Here is a 22,417-nt window from a genome sequence, read left to right as displayed (position 1 = left end):
CACTTCTCTGTCCATTACCCCCTCTGCAATCAGATAAGTTTATGATATTCTCTAGGGGTATTTTTCACCACCCTAAATAACTAACATTTGAATTTTTTCATGGTGGGGATGGGGAAAATACAACAGTGTGAGCATGAAGGAAGGATAAAATAGTCTGAAAATCTGAGGAATAATTATAACAGTGAACAAAATGATTAAGACTGGAAGATAGCTATTTCAAAAACACTATCAAAAGTATTATGGATATTAAACAGATGTTAGACCTAATGCAGTAGTGTACTATGTACAAGTCCAAGGGCCAAGTTTAGCCCTCAGAGTCATAAAATACACCCTGCAGATCATTTGTGATTGAAAATATAGGGTGAAGGATACGTTTTTTGGGGAAAACTCAAAACACACTTGTGTCCTCACCAGCCTCTTCGGGTAAACAGGATTATCTTATATATACTGCCAATGATTTTAATATATACTTGTGGAAAATTCAACAGAAAATTATTCTTACGAGCATTTACTTTACATGCATAGAAAATAATATAGCTGCTGCACAAATGCAACCAGGGCTTCAACTACCACAAAAAATATCAAAATCGTAACACAAATCTGCACAATTTTGCTGCAACTGTGGCTTTGAAATTTGTGTAGTTTGCCTTTTAACTAGAACTGTTTGGGAATTTTCCAACAAAAATGCTAATTCATCAAAATGGAAAGGAAAAAAAAAAAAAAAAACAAGCGCGTGCACACAAAAAAAATCCCAGCAATTTCTGTCAGGAAAGATTTCTTGGGGCACTCAACTGGGACTATTACAGACAGTATTTTATGTAGGTTGTATTGCCTTTCTTTTTAATCGGAAAATAAAGGATGCCCAGTAATTCACAAGTTCTGATTGAGAATCATGTATAAAACTAAGAAACAAGTAAAAGGAATTCAAGGCCCTTCTACACTACAGAAGCATCTAACTAGAGGAACCAAGTTGTTGTCCACTGAACAAGCTACAACAGTTTTATCTGCAGTACAGAACAGGCCCTAACCATGTCATAACTTGGCGATGAAACAAGGCTTTATTGTATATTTAGGTTATAAATATCTGATTTAGTATATTACTTATCCCCTGGTTGTATCATAAAATGAGTAAGTCCTATTCACAATTTTAACAGTTGTACACAGATCGTGTGACAACTGTATTTCAGCCAGGACCCATGAATGGTATTTTGTAGAGTACATGGGCTCTGGTCCTCTGCTACAAAACTATTACTTAAATTACAAGACTGACAGCAAATAGAACTGTAAACAATAAGATTGTGCAGGTTGTATTATTTACCAGTTCCAATCCAGCCAATACTTCATTTACCCCTGGTGGCTGACCAATCCAGCGAATTACTCCATAGAAAGGAGGATTCTCTTTAACTTCAGCCAGTGAACCTGCTTCAAGACCATGCAAGTTATTGACCGGCACTACTGTTGATGGACTCTCCTGGGTGGCAGCAGTGTTCAGATCCCCAATAACTGACTGAACAGACAGAGAGAGGGGACTATGTCCAATAGTACCATTAGTATTGGACGTTTTTGTCAGGCTAAAAGGTAGAGAGTGAAATCTATTTTCAGTAGATAAACAGTTTGTTGGTGGTGGCTGTAGTGGTGGTGAAGAATGACCGAATCCAGATGAGTCAGTAAGTGATTTTGCAGGGTCTTCAGCAACTGTTAAGAACAAAATAAGAAACAAATTAAGTAGATCTCTCTCTCTCTCGTCCCAAAGAAAACACTTTGTAGGTCAAAAAACTATGTCTTACTGTAGCTGTTGGTGGGATATTTTAGGCCCAATTGTGACTGGTCCCTGTGCAAGTGCACAAGAAATCTCTCCTACCTCATCTTAAGCAGAAACTAGTTACAACTGCAGTGATTAGAGGCATTGCTGCCTCCTCACAAAAGTGGAAGTATGAAACACTCAGGTCAGGAGGTAAGGCTAGAGCTATGCCCACTTCCACAGTAGCCAAAAGAACTGGCTGAACACAGAAGTGTGTTGCGCTTACAGCACCATATAGTACATTTCCCCAGCATGTCAAGAAGCTCCAAGAATTGTGGCCCAAATGCACGTCTTCTGCTGTTTCCCCTTCCTCCTACACAAGCCAGTATTCACATTTACATAATTTAGGCTTCAGCAAAGTTTTCATTTAAAATGGAAAGGACAGTTAATATGCTATTATGCCTGTGAAGCAATGTTTCCTGACATCATGGAACACTGTTCTTTTGCCTCTATATTTTTCCTGTACTTACAGTCAAGTTTGCAGAACTAAGTAAATAGTTTGTAACCTCACCTCTCCCTCTAATGGACAATAATCCATTTTACAAAACAATCACCCTAAATTAGGTATAATATTTGCAGTGTTTGGTGAGGAGATTACACAGCATGAAGTAGCAAAAAACACAGATTTTCTAGGTCAGGATAGGGTACATTAGCAGGTAACTATGGGAAAGCTTAGCCTGAAGATAAATACAGAATATAATTTTCGTACACTGCCAGTCTTTATAGTTATGTCCAGGTGTCACGAATTTTAAGAAACATGCTACATGGAAGGGCCAAAGACAAAAAAAGTCTGTTGTCTTAATACACACACCAAAAGGAATCATGGAATGGACTTGATAGCTGGCAGTTAGTAACTAGCATGGTAGGTTTCACATTTGCTTGTGATTAACTATACAGTTACAAATATCTGATTTAGTACATTACTCATCCCCTGGTTGTATCATAAAAGCACATTTTGGTTCTTGCAGAGACAGGACCTGTCATCTAGTGCTCATACAGGATAAAGTAATTGACTTGTTACCTGAAGAAATGTAAATAAATCATGAGTAATTCAGTGCTAGATTAATGAGGTCACAAGCAGATGTACTAGTATGATACTATTTATAAGTGTCTTACATCTTGTCTCAACTCCCTAGCTGGTCTATAACACACAATTGGTATTTACAGAGCAAGTAACAACTTAACAATAAGACGTGTGCGTGTGCGTGTGTAGAGAGTACATGCCAATATTTAAGAATTCCAAAAAACAAAGTTAACTCCGTGCTTGTTACTTTCCAGGAAATAAGTTCTTATTCATTATAAATCAGAGGAATTCTCTCTCAAACAGATTTTACACTGAAGTAACGCACTTACTATTTGCTAGGCAACCAGGAATGATCTTAATTCAGTTTCATTTTTAACAGTTTTTTACTACAATGCCTGTTACTGCATTGTGTGTGTTTTCATTATAAAGTTATGTTTTTTAGTCCCCTTCTCAATTTCAGCCACAAGAACTCCTTGCCAGATGAAAACAAATAAAGATTTACTGATTCTACATGCTACAGACATGATCTTAAAATCAAATGTGCAATTTCAAGAATAAACTTTAAAAAGATACAAATATGCAAGTGTCATTTTTGATATAGCAAATATAATTAGCTGGTTTTTGCAACTCTGAACAACGTACATTCTGAATATGACAGAATATTATAATCCCCTTAAAACTGGAGAGTTAAATTAACTTCAGAAAGATCAGTCAGATAAAACTCCTTTATGTATCTGGAGGCCAGGTGTGAAGGTACCATCCTAGCTCAGCAATGTGCCTCAACAATCGTGTTAAGTGTAACACCTGTACAACCCGTCCCCACTTACATATGGTGAGTTTGTTACAAAGCTGAAAAGCTATAGTCTTTGAGTTAAGATTAAGTGTATATCATACCTCTAAGGGAAACTCACCATGTTTGATATGATCAATATACTCATTAACAAAGAACATCTATTTCAAACATTTTGAATTTTTTTCAAGTGACACTCACTTTCTACTGTGCTAATGAACATATTTAGGCACAGACTTATGTGAAACAACGTGCATTTGTACAAAAGGGTAACTTATCCCTCTTTACCTTCATCGATATACCATGTGTTTTTTGATTTAGTCTGTGGTTGAGAATCAACTGAAGAGCCATTTAATGTGTAAAAAAATTCAGATCTGTTTCTATTTCCAGGTTCGGAGGTGGATCCTAGAAGAAACAGCATGTTTTATTAAAAATACAGTCCTGTTTGTGCTCGTTTCATTACACATCTTGTTTCTCATGAGCACTCATGAGCTGGGGCAACACAGCTCCTGAAACTATTTTCATTGTCCAAGCTGAATTGTAGATATTGAGATTCAAATTGTTAAAACTTTAACATTGTTAAAAACACAAGTCAGTATCATCTACCAAAATATACGTTGTAAATATTCTTAAACGAAACTAAAGTTCTCAAGCAGCATTTTTCTTACTTTGCCTATCTGTAAACTCCAATCATCATCATCATCAACAGAAATGTTTTTGGTTGGGTGTGAGAGTGTGAGACACTGACGCTTACCAATATTTACCGATAAAAGTCTAATCACTCCAAACCTATTTACAACCAGTTGAACCTCAAGGAAAACTGAAAACACATTCAGCTTTGTATTCTGCTTCTGTGCAATACATTTTTTGAATTTCCCTGCCAGTATTTTTTCTTACAGGCATTTTCATGGAAACAGATTTGTTGCTATTTCCCACCTGAAGTCTTGATTACGATTCTGGAAAGGACTGACTTCAAGTATCAAGAAAGAGCAGATGAACTAACAAAAAAATAAAAAGCTGCTTTTTCATATAAAAACATCCCTAAAATTAAAATAAGGACTGTTTTTAAGAAGTAAAATTATTCTTAGGTACCTGTAATCTTTTGCTTATTATTGAATAAGCTTTTGTCACCGCCACCTCTTGAGGCAAAGGCAAGTTTGGGAGGTCTCCTCTCCTGTGATACAGTCTCTAGAATAAGCAGAGGTTTTTAGTTTTTTCACATAGGTGCAAGTGTAACAGAGGTTATAAAACTATACTTTAAGGCAAGAAGTATAAAACCTTTAAACAATTAGCACAAAAAAGGACAATAATGCCCCTCTATTACCACCACCAAGAATTAGTAAAATCAAATGTTACATCAACATTTCTTTGTAAAAACCTAAGGCCAAAGATTTCAACGCCAGTTGCTCAATATCCGAAATTTAACAGGTTTCCAGTATTTTTGAAAATCAGCCCACATGTTGCTCCCATTGATTCCAATGAGATTTGTGGGTGTCCATTTTAGAGAAAGGGGATTGAAAATTCAGACTGATCACGAGTTACCTAAATTCAGGCATCCAGATTTTAAAGTTTTGGCCTATCAGTCAGTTCTCACAAAAATTGGAATGAAGGGAGTCTGATACCTTGCTCTCTTTGGGTGTTACACAGCACTCAACAAAACTGAGCAGCGCAAAACCTGATTTGGGTGACAAAGGTATACTCAGTTGTATTAACTAAATAAAGGACCCTAAATTATTGCTGTACTTTGAAGTCTACATTTATTTTAACAGCAAAAAAACTAGATTCACTGAGTTCAGGTTTTGTGATATTAAAATTCCAATTCAAAAGCATACATAGGTAGGTCACTAGTGGAAAATAAAAACAAAAACAAAGAACTTGTGATTTTGAACACTTATGATTTTTTTTAAATCAACAATGCTGCAATAAACATTCTTTGCTAATACATGGGAGTCCCTAAGAAACTGGATTTCTGGAGAAACAACAAAAGAATCCAATGCATCCTATGTATTGCAAACCAAGCAAATTATGCTTCCATGAGTGGCATTATGTACATGTATCATTTCTTAGCATCAATGTACTCTTGAAGAAAGGTTAGTAGTTAGAGTGGGGAGAAGGTGATAGTTACAGACTAGAGCTATGTGATATCACAATCATGCTAGCCTCTCCCCCCCGCAAAAAAAAATCCAGATAAAAGTTGTTTTAATACAAAATACTAAAGGTAACAGGTGGTTGCATATGCTCAGGATTTTGGTTACCACATAAAAGCACTCCTACAGAGCTAGAAAAAACACAATTTGAAAATTGAGTTTTAGTACACCACTTGTGAAGTATCCACAGAAGGGTTGCAATTATTACAGGTTAGTTCGTTACACTGTTGTGAACGAACTGCATGCTTTCACCAGTTTTGGATTTTTCAGAATATGCATTGGATATTTGCTATTTTCATTGTGTGGTACTGGTAAATTACATAGTATTATTTTCATGCTACTGGATGACCAAAGCTTCACATACATGAGAAGTTATTTCCTGTTAAAGACATTCACAGTTGCTCACACAATCGGATGGATGAATAATAAGTTTTTCAAGAATTGGTGCACTGCTACTATAAGCGCTCAAATATTTATCCACAAATCTTCATGAGACTATTTCCCTTCCATCAAAACTCCTCTCCACTTAAATGTTTCTTGCATAAACAGAAGGGGTTGCAGATACTAGCAAAGCTAATCAGTAGGCTATATTTCAAAATATTAATGCACTTATTTTGCAATTATATATTTATGCATTGGGTTACATGTTAACTAGCCTATGTGGATTTGAAATACACAAAGCATACCTGGAATAACATCATTGATATGCAAGAGAAGTGTACTTTCTACACTTGCAAAACTGCAGAGTTGTATTCCATTGTATCTTCCATCCCAGTTTCCAATAGGATTATCCTAAAATAAAAATATTAAGATCTCAAAGCATTGTCCGAGGAGAGTATTTACAGAATTCACACACACACATTTAGATATAGATTTGACCATATGTGGCACAAGTGAAAAAATTGCAAGATTTAACAAATAAATTCTTACTTAGCAACAAAATTTCAAGTTCAGAATTTTTAAAAATCCAGTTCACCATTCTCAGAATCCATAAGTGTTGGCAATAATGTTCTGCTACAATATTTTAACATGCAATAGATCAGTAATCATTAATAAACAAAACAGAAACTCCTTAAAGATAATAAAAACAAATAGTCATTCTTGACTTAATACTGGTCATTAATTCAGAAATGCCACACCTGATACAATTCTTTATGCAGTGGCACAATAGGTTTTGTACTAATGGAAGACTGTTGGGATTCTTTTATTAAGAGTTAAAATATTCCACTTACTTATAACATATGGGATTTTTTTTTTTTAAAGACAGCTTTAAATATATTCTTACAAGCAATATAAAAAAAAAAAAAGATTACCTCTTCCTGTCCACCTCACAAATATTTCCTGTTTCCATGAACGTGCCATCTACTAAACTCTCTTTCTGTGCTAATAATTAGATTAGCTAACAAGCACTGGAGTTGTTCAAACTGCTGCTGCAGTCAGGAAAGGAAACACAGGCCAAAACATTTGCAGGTCCTATCAAAAGCATGGGTGTCGTTTATTTTAAGTAAATTTTTCAGAAACTGCTAAAAGTTTAAAAAACAAGATGAACATGACAATTACATTTAGAGAAAAGATTGAAAGTTTTATAGGTAGGTAAAGTTTTGTTCTTCAAAAATCTCAGTGTCCTTGGAAATACAGAACAAAAAGACCGTTGTGCTGACAAACTGGTTATACCAAATAAAATCTAAAAGAACAAAACAGAGGAAAAAGTAATCCAATGTACTTTCCCTAAAGCAAAATAAATGTAAAATCACGCATTCAAGCCAAACCATTAGTTCAATAATACCAAGTGATATCTAACAAAGCAAAGAACTCAGTGGAGGCTACTTAAATTAAGCAGACTATTCTGCCTAAAAATTGTTTAGAGTCAAATATTACATTGTTACCTCATGCCAAAAATAGCCGTTGAATGTCATCTTTACATGTTGGTGTTGATTTCCCACTTTCACGTCATCAGCCTCCACTGAAGTAGCTTATAGATAATTGTTTATCTTCTAATTGCATGTACTGTCACTAACTCTCACATGCAAACGTTATTAAAATCAAATTTCCTTACCATGTCCACTCCAACAACGTATCCTAAACTTTCGTTTCCTGGTAAGACATCACAGAATATAACTGTCCCATACTCTATACCTTCTCCTATCTTCAGAGAAACCCTGGAGTTGATCTCCAAAGGTGGAAGTTCTACCTGCATCGTGTCAACTGGAGCTGCATAGTCACTCTCCAGTTCATTGTCATCATCTTCCACTAACTCTAGTTTGTCCAAAGCAACAAAAACTCCACAATCCTCATCACATCTGAAAAGCTGTTTGCCTTGGTACTGTCCATCAGTAAAGCCTTGGCCCCGGCCTTCTTCCTGGATTTTAGGAGGAGAAACCAAACATTAAAAAAGCTAATATTTTTGTAGGGAAATAAAGCATTATTCTGGAGTAATCTCAGTAAACAATTAGGACCTGATTCAGCAAGGCATTATAGCAGGCGGGTAACCACAAGCTCCTGAACAGTCCTGTTGGCTTAAGTTCCAGAGCTATTCATATTCTTAAAGTTAGTTATGTGCTTACATTCTTTGCTGAATTGAGGCCCCATTAATAAAAAAATAATAAAAACACTCATAAATTGCCCTTACTGCTATCAGACTAATGTAATAGAAGTAGCAAGGCTGAACAGATGATTTATTGTATAAATCTGTATGCAATTTTAAGTAATGGCAGGGCATCCAGACCTTCTAGATGGACACCTTTTAAAAAACCAACACCACAAATTGAACTATGTGACAAAAATTTGTTTGAGCTAATGTATCAAGTATGCAAGAAACTTACCAGCAGCTCTACTCCAAAAAATATCCCTGATAATAATCTGTCTTGTAACAAGGGTCCCCGGAAGCGAACTACTCCAGGAAATTTATCATCTCCCGCCCTCAGTTGTACTCTTACAGGTGAGCCAACATCTATGTGGAGGCCTTTACTTAATCTGCTTTTGCTTTTAAATAGGCTGTATCTTTCCTCACAGTTGGTAATAGCCAAAAGCAACTCAGCTAGTTTCTCATTTATTTCAGTAACATCTTTCTCATCCACAAACAGGACTGCATGCGGTTGTTCCAGAACCTTTAAACCAATCTGCATTTTCTTGCCTTTAGAAGGGATATTTCTGGCGTGTCCCACAGAAGAACGATCTTGAATAAACTGGCTTATGCTACCCTTGGGTACTTTCAAAAGTTTTTGAGTTTGTTTGTCTAAGACGCTGCATTCTTGGAGAAGCAAATAAAAGATACGTTCTTCCCAATAGGATGAGCTGGCTTTTTCTTGACTCCATAAGCCTGAATTCATTGTGATTAAAACTTTATAAATAAACAATTATACTCAAGAAAGATTTGGTGCCATAGCTGTACAGGAGTTACAAAGGAAAATTCCTAGAGGGTCCAACATTTGTTTAACGATTCTGTGTCCATGTTGTCAAGGGCTAAATCCAGAACAGAAAGCCTAGGATAAACAAAAATAAAGACAATGTAACATTAGGTTTAAGAGAATCACAGTTAAAATTAAACATGACAGGAATTAATTTTAAAATGCAAACACCGTTCTTCACATATAATAAAACTAAAATAGCTGGATGATGCTGAAGATAGCTTAAAATAAGGAAATATTTTTGCAGAACATGCTTGTGATTATATTCCAGTTACTCCTCTCCAGTGTTTTGAATAAAGGAACCATAAAATTAAAATTCAATGAAATGCAACAACCACATATAAGTTAAAAGGAAAAGGAGTCTAGTTTTAGGTGAACAGAAAGAGGCCTAACCAAATTTTAGTGACATTTTGATAAAACTCTCTCCACGGCTTTTATGCATTTTAATGACTATCCTGTTCTGATACAGCCGAAGTATTTGTGTGTGTCATGATAGGTACACTACTGAACATGTATACAACTATTTCTGAACCTGCTACGTGTTTAGAAATTGTAAAGTGTATTTATTACTATGACATTTATTTCAGACACACAATAAAGCTAAGTACTAATTTTCATGAAATAAAGAAAACTAGAACTTAAAAAGTATAGTTTGAGAATACTACTATGCCCTACAAACACTATCTTTATCAAAGTTAATGTTTATAAACCAGATAAAATTTAGTATTCAAGAGTGTACCATCTTATTTAAAAAAAAAAAAAAGAATTATATTTAAAATATAGCCTCACCACCCTTATGGGATGGGATGAAACTGACTACTGTGAAAGACTACAGGAGCACACCTTATGTTGTACAACTATGTTTTTGAGTTCGAAAGATCAACACTTGCACAGCAAATCGGAGGATCATGAGGACAAATCAACAAGTAGATCATACTTTTCAATAACAAATATCTAGAAGCCTGTTATAGTAGAGCCCCCATATAGGAAGGGGTGCACTTCCTGGAAGAACTGTTTCTCTGCCACATTAGGCAAAAAGAAAAAAAAATTACTGAGGAAACAAATTCAATCTGTCTTGAAGATACAAGTTTTAAGATTCAATTTCCTGTGATACACAAAGGAAATAGGAGTACGGGTAACGAAGAGAAGAGATCTTACGACAAAGGCATGTCCAATGAAGATGACTTACAGTGAAGGGAAGGTCACGTTTTTTTCAGGAAGCAAGAGAAACCTGAAAGTTTAGTTAAGGAATTTGAACTAGCTCCCCAATGAATGAAATGTGAGAAACATTGAGATATTTTATAATGTGATCTGCCATAAGAAGACACCACATCAGAAAGAACTCACTGCAATATTTACTTTTAAAACAATATCTAGTAATCTGTTCATTCTATAAATTTATTACATTTTTAATGATAGCTTTTAAATGGAACAAAACATTTAACTTTTTTGCTTAGATTTTAACAAGGTAGAAATGCCAAAGAGAACAAGACGGAAAGAATAAATCATCTCATTTAAATGCCTGTGGCAAACTGGAATCCGTAGAGTTATAAATTCAACTTTAAGATGTAATGTTCCAAAATACTTAAATGCAGATTGTACAAAGCTCTTTTACTTAATGTCTTGGTAGAATTTTAACAAATTGTACTATACCAGTTAGCTTATTTAAAGAAAAAAAAATCATCTGAAATACACCACCATGTATTTATATTCAGAAAGTAAAGAAGTTACCACATATATTCACCAGCTGAAATTTTTTTAGTCTATTACTTTGCTGGATTTTTGGTTACTGGATTAATATTTCACTGATGATTTACTAATCTACCTTCTTATTGTTGTTTTTTTGGTTCAAATCTTTTTCTCCTATTCCATTTAGCCAGCTCTTTCCCCGCCCCAATCCCATCCGAAAAAAAATCTGTAACTATTCCTGCACGCATTTTGATCCCAACTTTGGAATCTATCCAGAAGCCAAGGAAGTGACTTACAACTTATTCATTTCTAATGAGAACTCTCACTGATTTTTTCCTCCCTTAACATGAAGGTACACTGCAGTTTCCCCATGCTTCAGAACAAACAAAAAGTTATGCTATGCCACAGCAGTAGAGGGTTAATGGAAGAATTTAAAGCAACCAAACATTTTCTAAGCACCAGTCTCTCCCAGATTTCTGCATTTAAAAACAATACCTCCTTCTGATGCTCTTTTAGAATAATACAGCCATTGAGCTCCTGAATACACTGTTTGTTTCATCTTTATTGAAGGGACACATGAATATCAGGGTCATTAGCATTCTATACCACTGCAGCAACTGGTAGCACCAGTGCATTTAAAAGTCTGTTTGCATTTCCAGAATAAGCCACACAGGTGAGGTACAACATCTTGGCAGTTTCAAATTTCAATGAACTGAAGTCTGGTAGGGAGACAGTCAATCTGTTTTCAAATTAAAATAGCGTATTTCTATTTATTCAATTTTTGTTTTGGAGACTAGCCAATGGGAAAGTAGAACTGATAGTCTGCTATTTTTCTTGCCAACACACCAGTAACTTATTTTATTGAAGCTGATCAAGAACTGACAGGATACACTAATAGCATTTGCACACGTGACACATTAGATCAAGTACAAGTAAACCCAGATATTAAAATCTGAAATCTGATGCATTCATTGTTACTTTCATAACTTATTTCCATGCACCAGTGCCATACAAGCTTTTATTTGCAACTCAGAAAGACAGAAGCCCCATTCTTCATCATTCAGTATTATGTCCTGATACTGCAGAGACTTGCAGGATGCCGCACATTCTTAATTTTCCCCATTGTGAGTAGTCTCGATGAAATCAATGAGCTACCCACATTATGTAAAGTTAAGCACAATCAGTTGTTGCAAGACTGGGGCTTTAACCATTTCATATATCATGTCTAAAACTGAATTCACTTAAATCTGAACATACATGATTAATAAAGCAGTCGGCACTTTAAAGCAGGGAGGTTTGGATCTGCATTGAGGGGATGGAGGTGTTACGGCGTGGGGAATAAAGGGAAAGGAAGGGAGGCTGGGGCTCATGTAAGAGGGAGGAAATGGGGATTGTGGGAGGGGAGAGGATGGGAGGGATAGTTTAATAAAGCAGTCGGCACTTTAAAGTTTAGAAGGAAAGAAATAATGTCTATTAATTAGGGCTCCTTTGTAACTACTACATGAACTACAGCTTGTTAACTGGGCCAGATCTGCAATGTTATAATCTGATTTGTTCAAAAGCATTTAATTCAACTGGAAATGTGTAACAATTTTAATTAGATTATATAATGGTGCCCTTAACATGTCAAAAAAACTTCATTAGCTAAATTAAGTGTATCCCTGATAGCTTGTGCCTACCCAGAACACCGAGTTCAGCAAATCTCAATCTTCTGAAAACAAAATACAGTTAAGGTAAACACCCACTCAACCTTAACTCAGTCCCACTAGAGCTGGCAAGAGTCACTGAGATTTATCTGCATGCACTCCAGTTGCATCCAGTGTTTTAGGAATATCAATACTGCATGGTGGAGGCAGTAGGTGGGACAAGTTGGTAGACTGACATGTTTGTGACAAGAGAAAAATCAGAGCTTTGACTGTGAAACGAGGAGATTTCAGTCTGAGCCCCTCAGTGCATGTGATCAAAGGAAAGAGGAGCATGGGTACTTTGAGGTTCCAGTCTGCATCATTTCAATACAGAACTGTGTAGGTTGTATCAACAGCAGGGCACTGGAGGTTTCTTGCTATGGGTATTGTCAGAGCAGTCTGTGGATTTAATGCTAGGTAGGGGAAAGCATAGATTAGGTGGTATCCTGTGTGCAAGCCTGAAGGGTTTATAAAATTGGAAGTGGTTATTAAATTTTGTAAGTGTGGTAATCTATCAGGGGAGTAGGCTCAGTGTGCTAAGTATATAGAATGAGTGCCTGCAGTGCCTGTGCATTGCAATGAAATGCAGAGTTACACCATGTGTGTTATGGGTGTTTTGGGGCATCGCTTGAGGAGGGAAGAATTAAGCTTGCACAGAGATTTACATTTGAACAGAAATACAGAGTTAGAGCTTGAATTCTGCTGAACTCGACATTCTGAAAGGGCATGAGCCATCTCTGGGCAACCTTAACTCTGAATTAAAGTTTTTGCCATTTAATTTTAGTTTTCGGGGTGGGTTTTTTTTTTTTGGTTTTTTTTTAATTAAAAGACAGACATGTTTGTTGGTATGAGACAGTGGCCATTTAGACAGTTGTAGTTCTCACCTAGCTTTACAGCTAGTACACTACTGAAGCCAGGTAATAAACAAAAGACCTAGCTTTTATATAGAGATTTTCATCAGTAGAGCTCAAAGAACTTTATATTGCTATCCCCATTTTGCAGCTCAGATGGAAGAAAAAGAGAAGAAAAGCAGCAAAGACCACACAGCAAAGGCAGATTCACCCAGATCTCAGCACACACATGGAAGGGGAGAATTTGGGGCTAACAGACTCCCCCTCCCCCTGATGCCTCCAATTTTCTCTACTATCCCTCCCATCCTCTCCCCTCCCACAATCCCCATTTCCTCCTTCTTACCTGAGCCCCAACCTTCCTTCCTTTCCCTTTATTCCCCATGCCATAACACCTCCATCCCCTCAATGCAGATCCAAACCTCTCTCCCCCATTCTCCATCTTCTCCTCTAATCACTCTTCCCTCAAAACAAGCATTAATGTGTGTAATTTATTTTCTTTTCTAAAATAGTTTGAGCACTCTCAATTATCCTCCATACTCAGAATTACATTTCTCTCGGGGGGGGGAGGAGAGGAGGGAAGCAAACCCAAACCCTACACCTTGATAGAAGTGGCATTTCCGCAAATGTTTACACAGCTCACTCTCAGCTTTCTGACAAGGATGGGTTTCAAACTTATAAAGTGCTGTGAATCTGTGAATTTATGAAATACTGTTTTTTCCCCAGGGGGGCTGTATCTCAGGAATCCCTAACTCAAATTAACCCACATTTGCATCACAAACCATGTCTTACACTCTCATGAGACACAGCAAATTTCAAGACAATCCCTGTAAGCATGGTGATGCTCCTTTATAATTATATGAAATCAGAGGTAGGACAAAGGAAAGGGACTCTACAGATCCATCTACAGCATGGCAGGCTCAGAGAGGTATGACGTGACCCATTCATCTCAATGGGATGTTCTCAGCCAAAAGATCATATCCCATGGATACAAATACAGCTTGAAACAATCCGTTATGAGCTGCTCCATTCATGTCAATGGTATCTAATCCCCTTTCCCTAGTGCAGGAGAGCCTCTGACATGCATCAAGTATGTCCATTCTCAAATTCTGACCCCAGTCTCAGCAGTGTGTTCTTTGTGCATGTTCTAAGCATATCTGTTCTAAGCTCCCCAGCTAGAGAAACAGGACTTCCCCAGATCTTGGATCATTTCACGGGGGGGGGGGGGGGGGTGGTGGTGGTGGTGGTGGTGGTGGTGGTGGTGGTGGTGTGGAGAAGGGCAGAGGGGTGTAGGGAGATAGGATCAGGAGGGCCTTGTCTCTCTAGGGAGGGTCTGAGCCCAGGTCACATAAGGAGGGGTAGGGAGAGAGGCTCAGACCCCCTTCCTCCCAAGAGAAGTAGGCTCCCCCAGATGCCACCACACACATGGGAGGGAAATGTGGGGTTGACAGGTGCCCCGCCCCTATTCTCCTCAGCCTGTCAATCTCTCTCATGTGCTCCTTTTCACTGTCCCACTCCACCCCTCCCATTCCCCATCACCAAACCCCCACCCAACCCCTCTCCATCCCCATAATTGCTCCTCCCCTCCCCACACCCCAAGCTCCTCTCCCTTTTCCCACCTACTCTTGCATACACACACTGTGAGCATTTGCATGTGTACTTTATTACATTATGCAACAATGTGGTGATGAATATTAAGCCCTGCATATGACAATGTGTGTAACAATATTGTCAAAGACCCATAAGACAAACTTCAGAACTTTTTCTATCTATCTAGGTTCTTATACCAAATTCACGTTTGTGAAATCAGAGCCTATCTTAATACCAAAATGAGTTGAGAGAAAACTTCTTCAGAACAGTAAAGGCTTAACAGGAGACTGCAAGTGACTGAAACTTTGTAAGTGTGGCTATGCTAGAGAGTGTGAAACTTTGCACATGTTTAAGCCACAGCAGCTAGCCCATTTAGAAGCTTCCCTAAATTCCTTTCCCTCTCCACCCCTAGTTCTGAGTCACTAGCATATACTGTTACAGAGAATCATCTCACTGAGAAAAAGGCTTGTTCTGAAATTTGAGAACTTTGTTTCTGCCTTGTAATGACCTTACTTGGACTAAGCAGTGTGGTTCGCATCTCTTATCAGGTTTCAACATGAATATACACAAGTCTATTGCCTTGATTCAGACTACAGAACAAGTGGGGAAAGCTGGATCAATCTTTTTCAAATTGTTTCTTGAAGATTCCTCAGTTTAAATATCATGTTTTGAATACCCCATGTATACAGCAAACTACCATGCCAGTCAAACAGTCTGAAAATGTTTTTAAGTGGAAGAAGCTATAGTAGTTGCGTGGACAAATGTAATAGCAGGCCAAAGCTGCATATTCGCAATACTAAATGAAATAAAAATATGCATGTCAAAGAATGCTTACGAGTGCTAGGTGAAAACATGCATCTTAACACAGACCAATGAATTATTGGAATTTTTAAATGTATTTTTTACCATTTTGATACCTATTTTCATTTTAGCGATACTGTAAAATAGTAAATAAATATTTTTCAGTTTTCAAAAAGAATGTTTTGGTACAATACGTTTTGTAAAAGAAAAAGCACTACACTGTAGTTGTTTGGTACAATATTTACATACATTGAGTTGTTTTGGGAATGACTTTTGTCAGTACGTGCACCATTTGTCTCTCATTCAGAAGGGCTGTCCGTTGCGTTCATATTTTGAGATGAAAGGTGAAAACACTATTTTCAGTCAGATGTTGCTTTGAGTCAATATATGCTTCTTTATATTTGTTAAGAATGTGTTTATTTTTTGAGCAGCATAAAATATGCTTAAACATTTCCTTACTTTTAAGTGCTTGTCATTTATCATCCTTAAGGGTTTTTTTATTTAAAAAAAAAAAAACAGGTTTTTATTATCGCTTAACCTAGTCTTTTTACTGAAATTTTTGTGCATGAATGTAAGTGAAAATACAGTTTAAAATTTAAATAAATGGGATGACTGGTTTAATATAATGATCTGATCACCAATGAGCTGAACTAGTCAAAACCAGTGACCACGGGCACAGCCCTTTACTATTTCACTGTACGCCCAACAAAATGCACAGATCACAATATTACTAAATCCCTAATCTTACAATCAGAACTGATAGTGTGAATCTCTTACCCAACTGACTTCATATGATCTTCTGCACGATTTAAAAGGGCCAGTTGCAGGATCAGGGCCTAAAGGTACAAAGCAGAGTTTACCGGCAAGCTGCGCATTAGTTTATAAAAACAAAAAGCGGTGAAAAATCCTAGCAGAGGACATGTCACACACACCGAACTAGAACCCGGCTCACTATGCTGACCCAACAGGCTAATCCACGCCACTCAACCTCACTGCGCTTTACACACTCCAGGCGAAAATGACGCCGCCCAGCAGCACTTCACTTACGCAGCGCTGGTCCATTAGCCCTCCGAGCGCTGTCCCAGGGGTGGGGGGGGACTATGGGCGCTGCCGTTCCACTGCGCGTACAGCGATTTAAAGGGCTTTACAAGCAAGGCAACGCGCAGTGCACGGCTAAAATTGGGGGGGGGGGCGGGACAGCCCAGGGAAAGCGGGTTCGGGTCCTGCCACACACTGCCCGCGGAGCCTTGGGCAAGTGAACGCTGCCCCCCGCTTGCCGCACGCGCCGGGCAGCTGTGCCCCAGCGAGCTGGGCGAGCTCGCCCGGCAGAGGCTCCGCTCCGCGCGCCGCGCCTCCACAGGCCCAAGGGGCGTTCATGACCAGGCTGTCAAGCGGACCTCACGCCTCAGCCTGGATGGGGGCCGCCGGCCAGACCGGCACCGTTAGCTGTCCGCAGCCCCCGCCGGCGGCGGGGTAAGGGGCCAGCCCCGCCCCTCAGGGAGCCCCAAAGCGCGAAGCGACCGGCCCGGGCCCCTCACTCACCCCTCCATCCTCGGCCCAGCGAGCCACCTCCTTACCGCTGCCAGGCGGCCCCTCCCGACAGGCCCGGAGCCGTCGGCAAAGGGACTTTCCCAGCCCCCTCACACCTCCGCGGGGCTCATCGGAGCGACACAGCCCGCACCGTAACCCGCCCCCTGAGAGCCAGCCAGCCGCACAGGAGCCTGGCGGCCCGGCTTGTGAAACCTAACATACTAGACAAACAGCACCGCCCCTGTCATCTGCCGGAGCCAACCACAAGTCCCGGAGCCGGCCGCTCTGCCGCCTATTGGGCAGTCACACAGCAGCCCCACCCCAACGTGGGGATTTCCACTCTATCAAGCTTGGCAGAGCCGCAGATGAAGGCGGGAACAGAAGTGGGGAGGAGTCGGACGGATGGGATTGATTGGCTACATCCTTTAATCTCGGCCTGCAGACTGGCTGCAAAGAGAGTGTGGGAGGGGAAGTAGGAGGAGCTGAGGGAGTGCTTTGGTTTGATTGGTTGAACCACCTGAGCCGCTGTCTAGCCATTGGTAGAATTTAATCAGATGGGTTGTAGGACAGATTGATTGGCTGAATCTCTCAGTAGCCGGCTGAGTGGCCGAGGTGGCCATTAGGTGTGGTGGGGGGGGGGTGCTGCTGAGGACAGGAGGTGGTTGTAGGTAGCCCTAGACCCCACTGACAGTAGGGAAGGGCTCCAGGTGCGGGCACCAAGCTAAGGTTCCCACCCCATCAGTTCTCCCCCCCCCCCCTTCCGCACTGGCCTTGGGGTATGCGCTGACACCTGCCCCGCAGCACTAGCCACACCTGAGGCCTCTGAACTGCCGCACTTCGCACCTGCCCAGTTGTAGTCAGTTAGACAACATACATGGGCCCCCAGAGTCACAGGCTCTAGTATGACTGGGTCCCTCGTTGAACAGTTCTGAACAAGGTTTAGCTTCCCAAGAGCTCAGCCTGCTTAGTGTCATGGCAAACACCCCCTTACACCTCCTTTACGTTTTATATTAAAGATACAGGGGGAGCAGAGGCGTGGGACGCTTAAAGCATTTGAAATGTCAAGTATGAGTTAAGGCTTTTTCAATTTAACAGCATCCCTTGTTCCCTTTTAGCTGAAGAGAGGTTTTTTTTATTTTTTAAGAAAGACCCTCTCCCCTTTGACAGTCTCTTAGATTGTATTAAAGATGGTAAAACCCATCCTTTGAGGGAAAAGAAAAGTTAGATGAGATGGGCCGAAGCTGGGGTTGTTGCTGTTAAAGTCCAATTCCGTTTCCTAGAAGACGACAAAACAAGACACACACATGAAAGGGGTACAAAAAGTACAGCAAAGATAGAAAATGCTGGCTTTCTCTCCACAGTCTGTACTTTTAAGGACCCCAAAAGGGAGTGATGGGAAGAATTGTTATTCAGTCCGCTTGTTATTTTATCCACCAGTTAGGCCTATTTTCCATCACACCTATTTTAGTCCCTTGATTTCTGGTCCCACATTCTTCTTGTTTATTAGTCACAATATCAGTAGACATTTTTGTTTGGACTAATTCAATCTGTCTCCCTTTTGCATCCTTTACCATCAACATTTATTGTTTTGGTCATTGTGGCACTTTATGAATTTTCATTCATTTTTCACAGTTGAGCTTACAATTAGGTAAATTTGTAGGCCCAATTATCACAACAGCCCCTAGATGTGCACTGAGCCCATGTGCTCCCAGCAACTGCAACCTCTGCACCAACCCCCTGAGACATGCAGTGACCCCATGTAAACCCACAAACCACTACACAGGGCCCCTTAGCTGTACAAGGAGCCCACATGCCTGTGTACACACTGCTAATCACCTGAGATGCCCCCATCAGATATCCAATGACCAAATGTGCCCTTGCATGCATGCCTAAATGAACATGACACTTGCAAACTCACTCTCCCCTTAGATATGCATGACACAATATGCCCCCATGCATGCCAGCACCATGCAAACCAGTGTAAGATCTGAGGCCTTGTTTTTTCGGCTAAGCAGTAGCAGACATATTAGGAGACACAGCAGCCATAAGCTAAGAAGCACATAGTCACATCTTCACATTCCTGAAATTACATCAAGACAATGTAATATCAGGCTGTTAAGAAGGTGGTACAGTCCTAATAGTACCAGCTACCACCAGATAAAAAAAAACAGATCTTAAGATGTTTAAAGAAAACTTTATTTGATAGTATTCTGTCTAGCAAGCAATCACTTATTAACAGTTGTGGTTGTAAAATTACACTTCTTATTGTTTTGATTTTATGTATCCACTTCTCAATTGTTTATCTGGATTATTTCGATCTGGTTCTTTGATTGTTTCTGTCTGTTGCATAACTAAGTGCAATATTTAAATCAATTAAGGTGGTCAGGTATGATTGGTTAAAGAACTGTTTTGTATTGAGCTAGGATTGGTGTTTTGTAGTACTTTATTTTAAATTGATTGGTTAAGGTATAGATAAGCAGGACCAAAGTTTTAACTATATAAACTGAGGTCCAAAAGGAAGTTCTTTGGAACCGAACAGCCTAAGTCAGAGCTGCCAGACTTCAACACCCTGCCAATCATATTGTGCAGCTAGAGTCTTCAGTTGATTTAATCCTGAATGGCCAACAGGAGAAGTTTGTCTGTCTTATTGGAGTGGCGAGCACTGTAGGCTTAGAGTGTGTATTCTGTTTTGGTAATTGTTAATAAACAGAGAATAAGATTATTACTGTGTAAGGCTCCTTCACTGGTAAAAGACCCTGCAAGCCTACAGAAAATTATGCCTGGAGCCCTACAAATTGGGAAAGGGTGGGAAAGGTTACACCTGGAGCCCTACAGCCTGGGAATGGGTGACCCTGAGCTCTAGAGAGTGAATTGGGTAAGGGTAGGTGCCATTCCCCTGGAGCCCTATGGTTTGGGAAAGGTTGGGGGTGCCTTAACTGGTTTATACCTTGAGCCTTACAGATTGGATAAAAATTGGGTGCCCAACTGTATGGGTAACACCAGGCCTCTTAACAAGATACCACCAGTATTGCCAACACTAAGTGTTAAAAAATCACGAGTCGCCCTAAAAATGATGAGATATGCTTAACAATAGTGAGCATTGTCAGTCACTTAGAACTCATAGGATAATTATTTTAAATGGTGCTCCATGGGATATTCAGTAGTGAAAACTTTATGGCAAAGTTACTTATACACATCTTTGTATGAATATTGAACTTCCTCTAATCTTAATATTCAGTTTAAAAATGCTTCAGACTCTTAGAAAAGTGCAAAGTAGTATTATAAAATAACATTACCATGTACATGAATATATTAAAATTCAAACACAGCAGCTTTGTAACTGACCCTCTTTTAAATTAATTAAATGTAATAAATGTATTATATATATAAGCAAACATTTTTTTCTCATTCATTGTTTAGGGTTTCCGGACCATGATGTTTATTTTTAGGGAAATTTATTGTTCATCTTTTTAGGCATATAAGACTGTTTTTAACTGGTGATTTAAATAATTGTTTTCCTTTAAATCATATAAAACATTGGTCCTCTCTGAAGTCTGTGCTTCCAGCAGTGAGCTCCCAATAACCATAGAAAGCTGTGGAAAAAAAAAAAAAAGATCATGTAATTAAAGACTATCATAATGACATGTAGAAGGGGGCCAAATTAAGATTGCACAAGCAACGTTAAATCTGGTATTTCCCAATTTTTGAGTGCTTGACTTTGCATTCTTAATGTTCTTTTAATGTGGTTTTTTGGTTGTAATTTAGTAATAGTTGCAACACAGCATTAAAAACAGTCCTTAGGGCTGTTCTAGTTTACACTGAATACTGTTCTGGTCCCCAGAGATTTCCAGAATTTAGTAGTTGCAAAGTTAGTATACGAGCAACAAAAAGGTAAGATACAGCCAGAATCAGACCATATAACTGTGGTAAAAGTTACGGACTGATACATGCCCACCTTTTTGTAAAAAGGAGAGAGGGAACAAGGAAGGACGATTGGTTATTGTGATGATATGTGAGATGGAATAGATTCAGTATGAATGTCAGAATCCAAGGTGAGTTGGCTTGATTGCCAGCAAGGAAAAATAAGTTTTCCTTTCAAATTACTTAAATTTGTTGTGTAATTAGTGAGATGCAATGAAGATGTAACCTCACCACAGTATCATTTTGCAGTCATTTTTTAGAGTAAAATTGCAGTTTAAAGTCGTATTTACTTTACCAAAAATAGACCGTGCTGAAAAAATAAGAAGAATTGTGCACTACATTTCTTTTATTTTGCAATAATGGCACATGATAATACCAAGTTATACTCTGCTAATGCACAAAATGGCTATCTATACAAAGCAGCAGCATTTTCCTTCATTATTAGGGCTCTCTTTGTGTTGCTATAGAATGCATCAGTATGTCCATTATAAATCCTATTATTCAAAATTTCATGGTGTTTATAACTTGCCTATAAATACATTATACTGAGAATTTGGCATGTAAATCTTAGTCCAAGTATATCTTAATCACATTTGAAAATAAAATGGGCTTGTTTGTTAAAGTTGTAAGAATGAAACATCTAAAATAGTAGGAATGATTGCATAAACTTTATTCATATCATATTCCATATACCATATTCAGTAATTCAAAAACAACTTGAATATTCTGAAAATAAATTTGCAGTCCATCTATATTATGGATTGAGCCTTTCAGATATTTTGAGAGGAAAATGACTACATTACTTCATTTACCAAATCTACCTTTCTGTATACAGAATAGCCTCACCACTCAAGCTAAATTTAATTACTTCCATCACACGGACTTAAAGATCATGAATCGCAGGTGGCAGCTATATTTTCATGAAAAATCACAGAAGAAACGAGGAGCCTGATTGTTATACAATACATTAAGGCCCCTTTGTATCACTCTGGCTGTGTAAATGGGCCTTAAAGTGAATACACTATTAATTGATCCCATTTTAAAGACCCTGCCTTTGTTTTAACATTAGCACAAGAACACACTTTCCATCAAGGAAATTGTAGTAAATAAATTTCATTAATCACACTCTTGATAAAAGGAAACAGGTGATACTGTTTCTTTTACAATATTAATTGAAGCAAAAC

At 38.7% G+C, this 22,417-nt stretch overlaps 1 protein-coding gene across 3 annotated transcripts in view; it reads right to left on the bottom strand.

Annotated features, from left to right (window-relative positions):
• Window positions 1-17,547, bottom strand: part of CYLD (CYLD lysine 63 deubiquitinase) — a 40,875-nt gene extending 23,328 nt beyond the window's left edge. Inside the window, exons 1-8 of one of the 3 annotated variants that reach the window (XM_067550791.1) lie at window positions 17,325-17,547; window positions 16,560-16,618; window positions 8,585-9,244; window positions 7,819-8,121; window positions 6,449-6,554; window positions 4,708-4,803; window positions 3,904-4,020; window positions 1,319-1,695 (exon numbers count right to left, since the gene is read on the bottom strand). In XM_067550791.1, coding sequence (XP_067406892.1) covers window positions 1,319-1,695; window positions 3,904-4,020; window positions 4,708-4,803; window positions 6,449-6,554; window positions 7,819-8,121; window positions 8,585-9,091 — 1,506 coding nt within the window. In that variant the 5' untranslated portion in view covers window positions 9,092-9,244; window positions 16,560-16,618; window positions 17,325-17,547. The remainder of the gene's footprint in view (window positions 1-1,318; window positions 1,696-3,903; window positions 4,021-4,707; window positions 4,804-6,448; window positions 6,555-7,818; window positions 8,122-8,584; window positions 9,245-16,559; window positions 16,619-17,324) is intronic. The other 2 variants (XM_067550805.1, XM_067550796.1) reach the window with 2 other exon arrangements.
• Window positions 17,548-22,417: the final 4,870 nt, after the last annotated feature.

The sequence above is a fragment of the Emydura macquarii genome, unplaced genomic scaffold (genome assembly GCF_026122565.2).
Source record: "Emydura macquarii macquarii isolate MOO-44397 ecotype Brisbane River unplaced genomic scaffold, CSIRO-AGI_Emac_v2 contig_295, whole genome shotgun sequence".
NCBI classification, from domain to species: Eukaryota; Metazoa; Chordata; order Testudines; family Chelidae; genus Emydura; species Emydura macquarii.
Note: the sequence above shows the minus strand (reverse complement) of the source record. Positions and strands in the feature narration are given on the sequence as shown.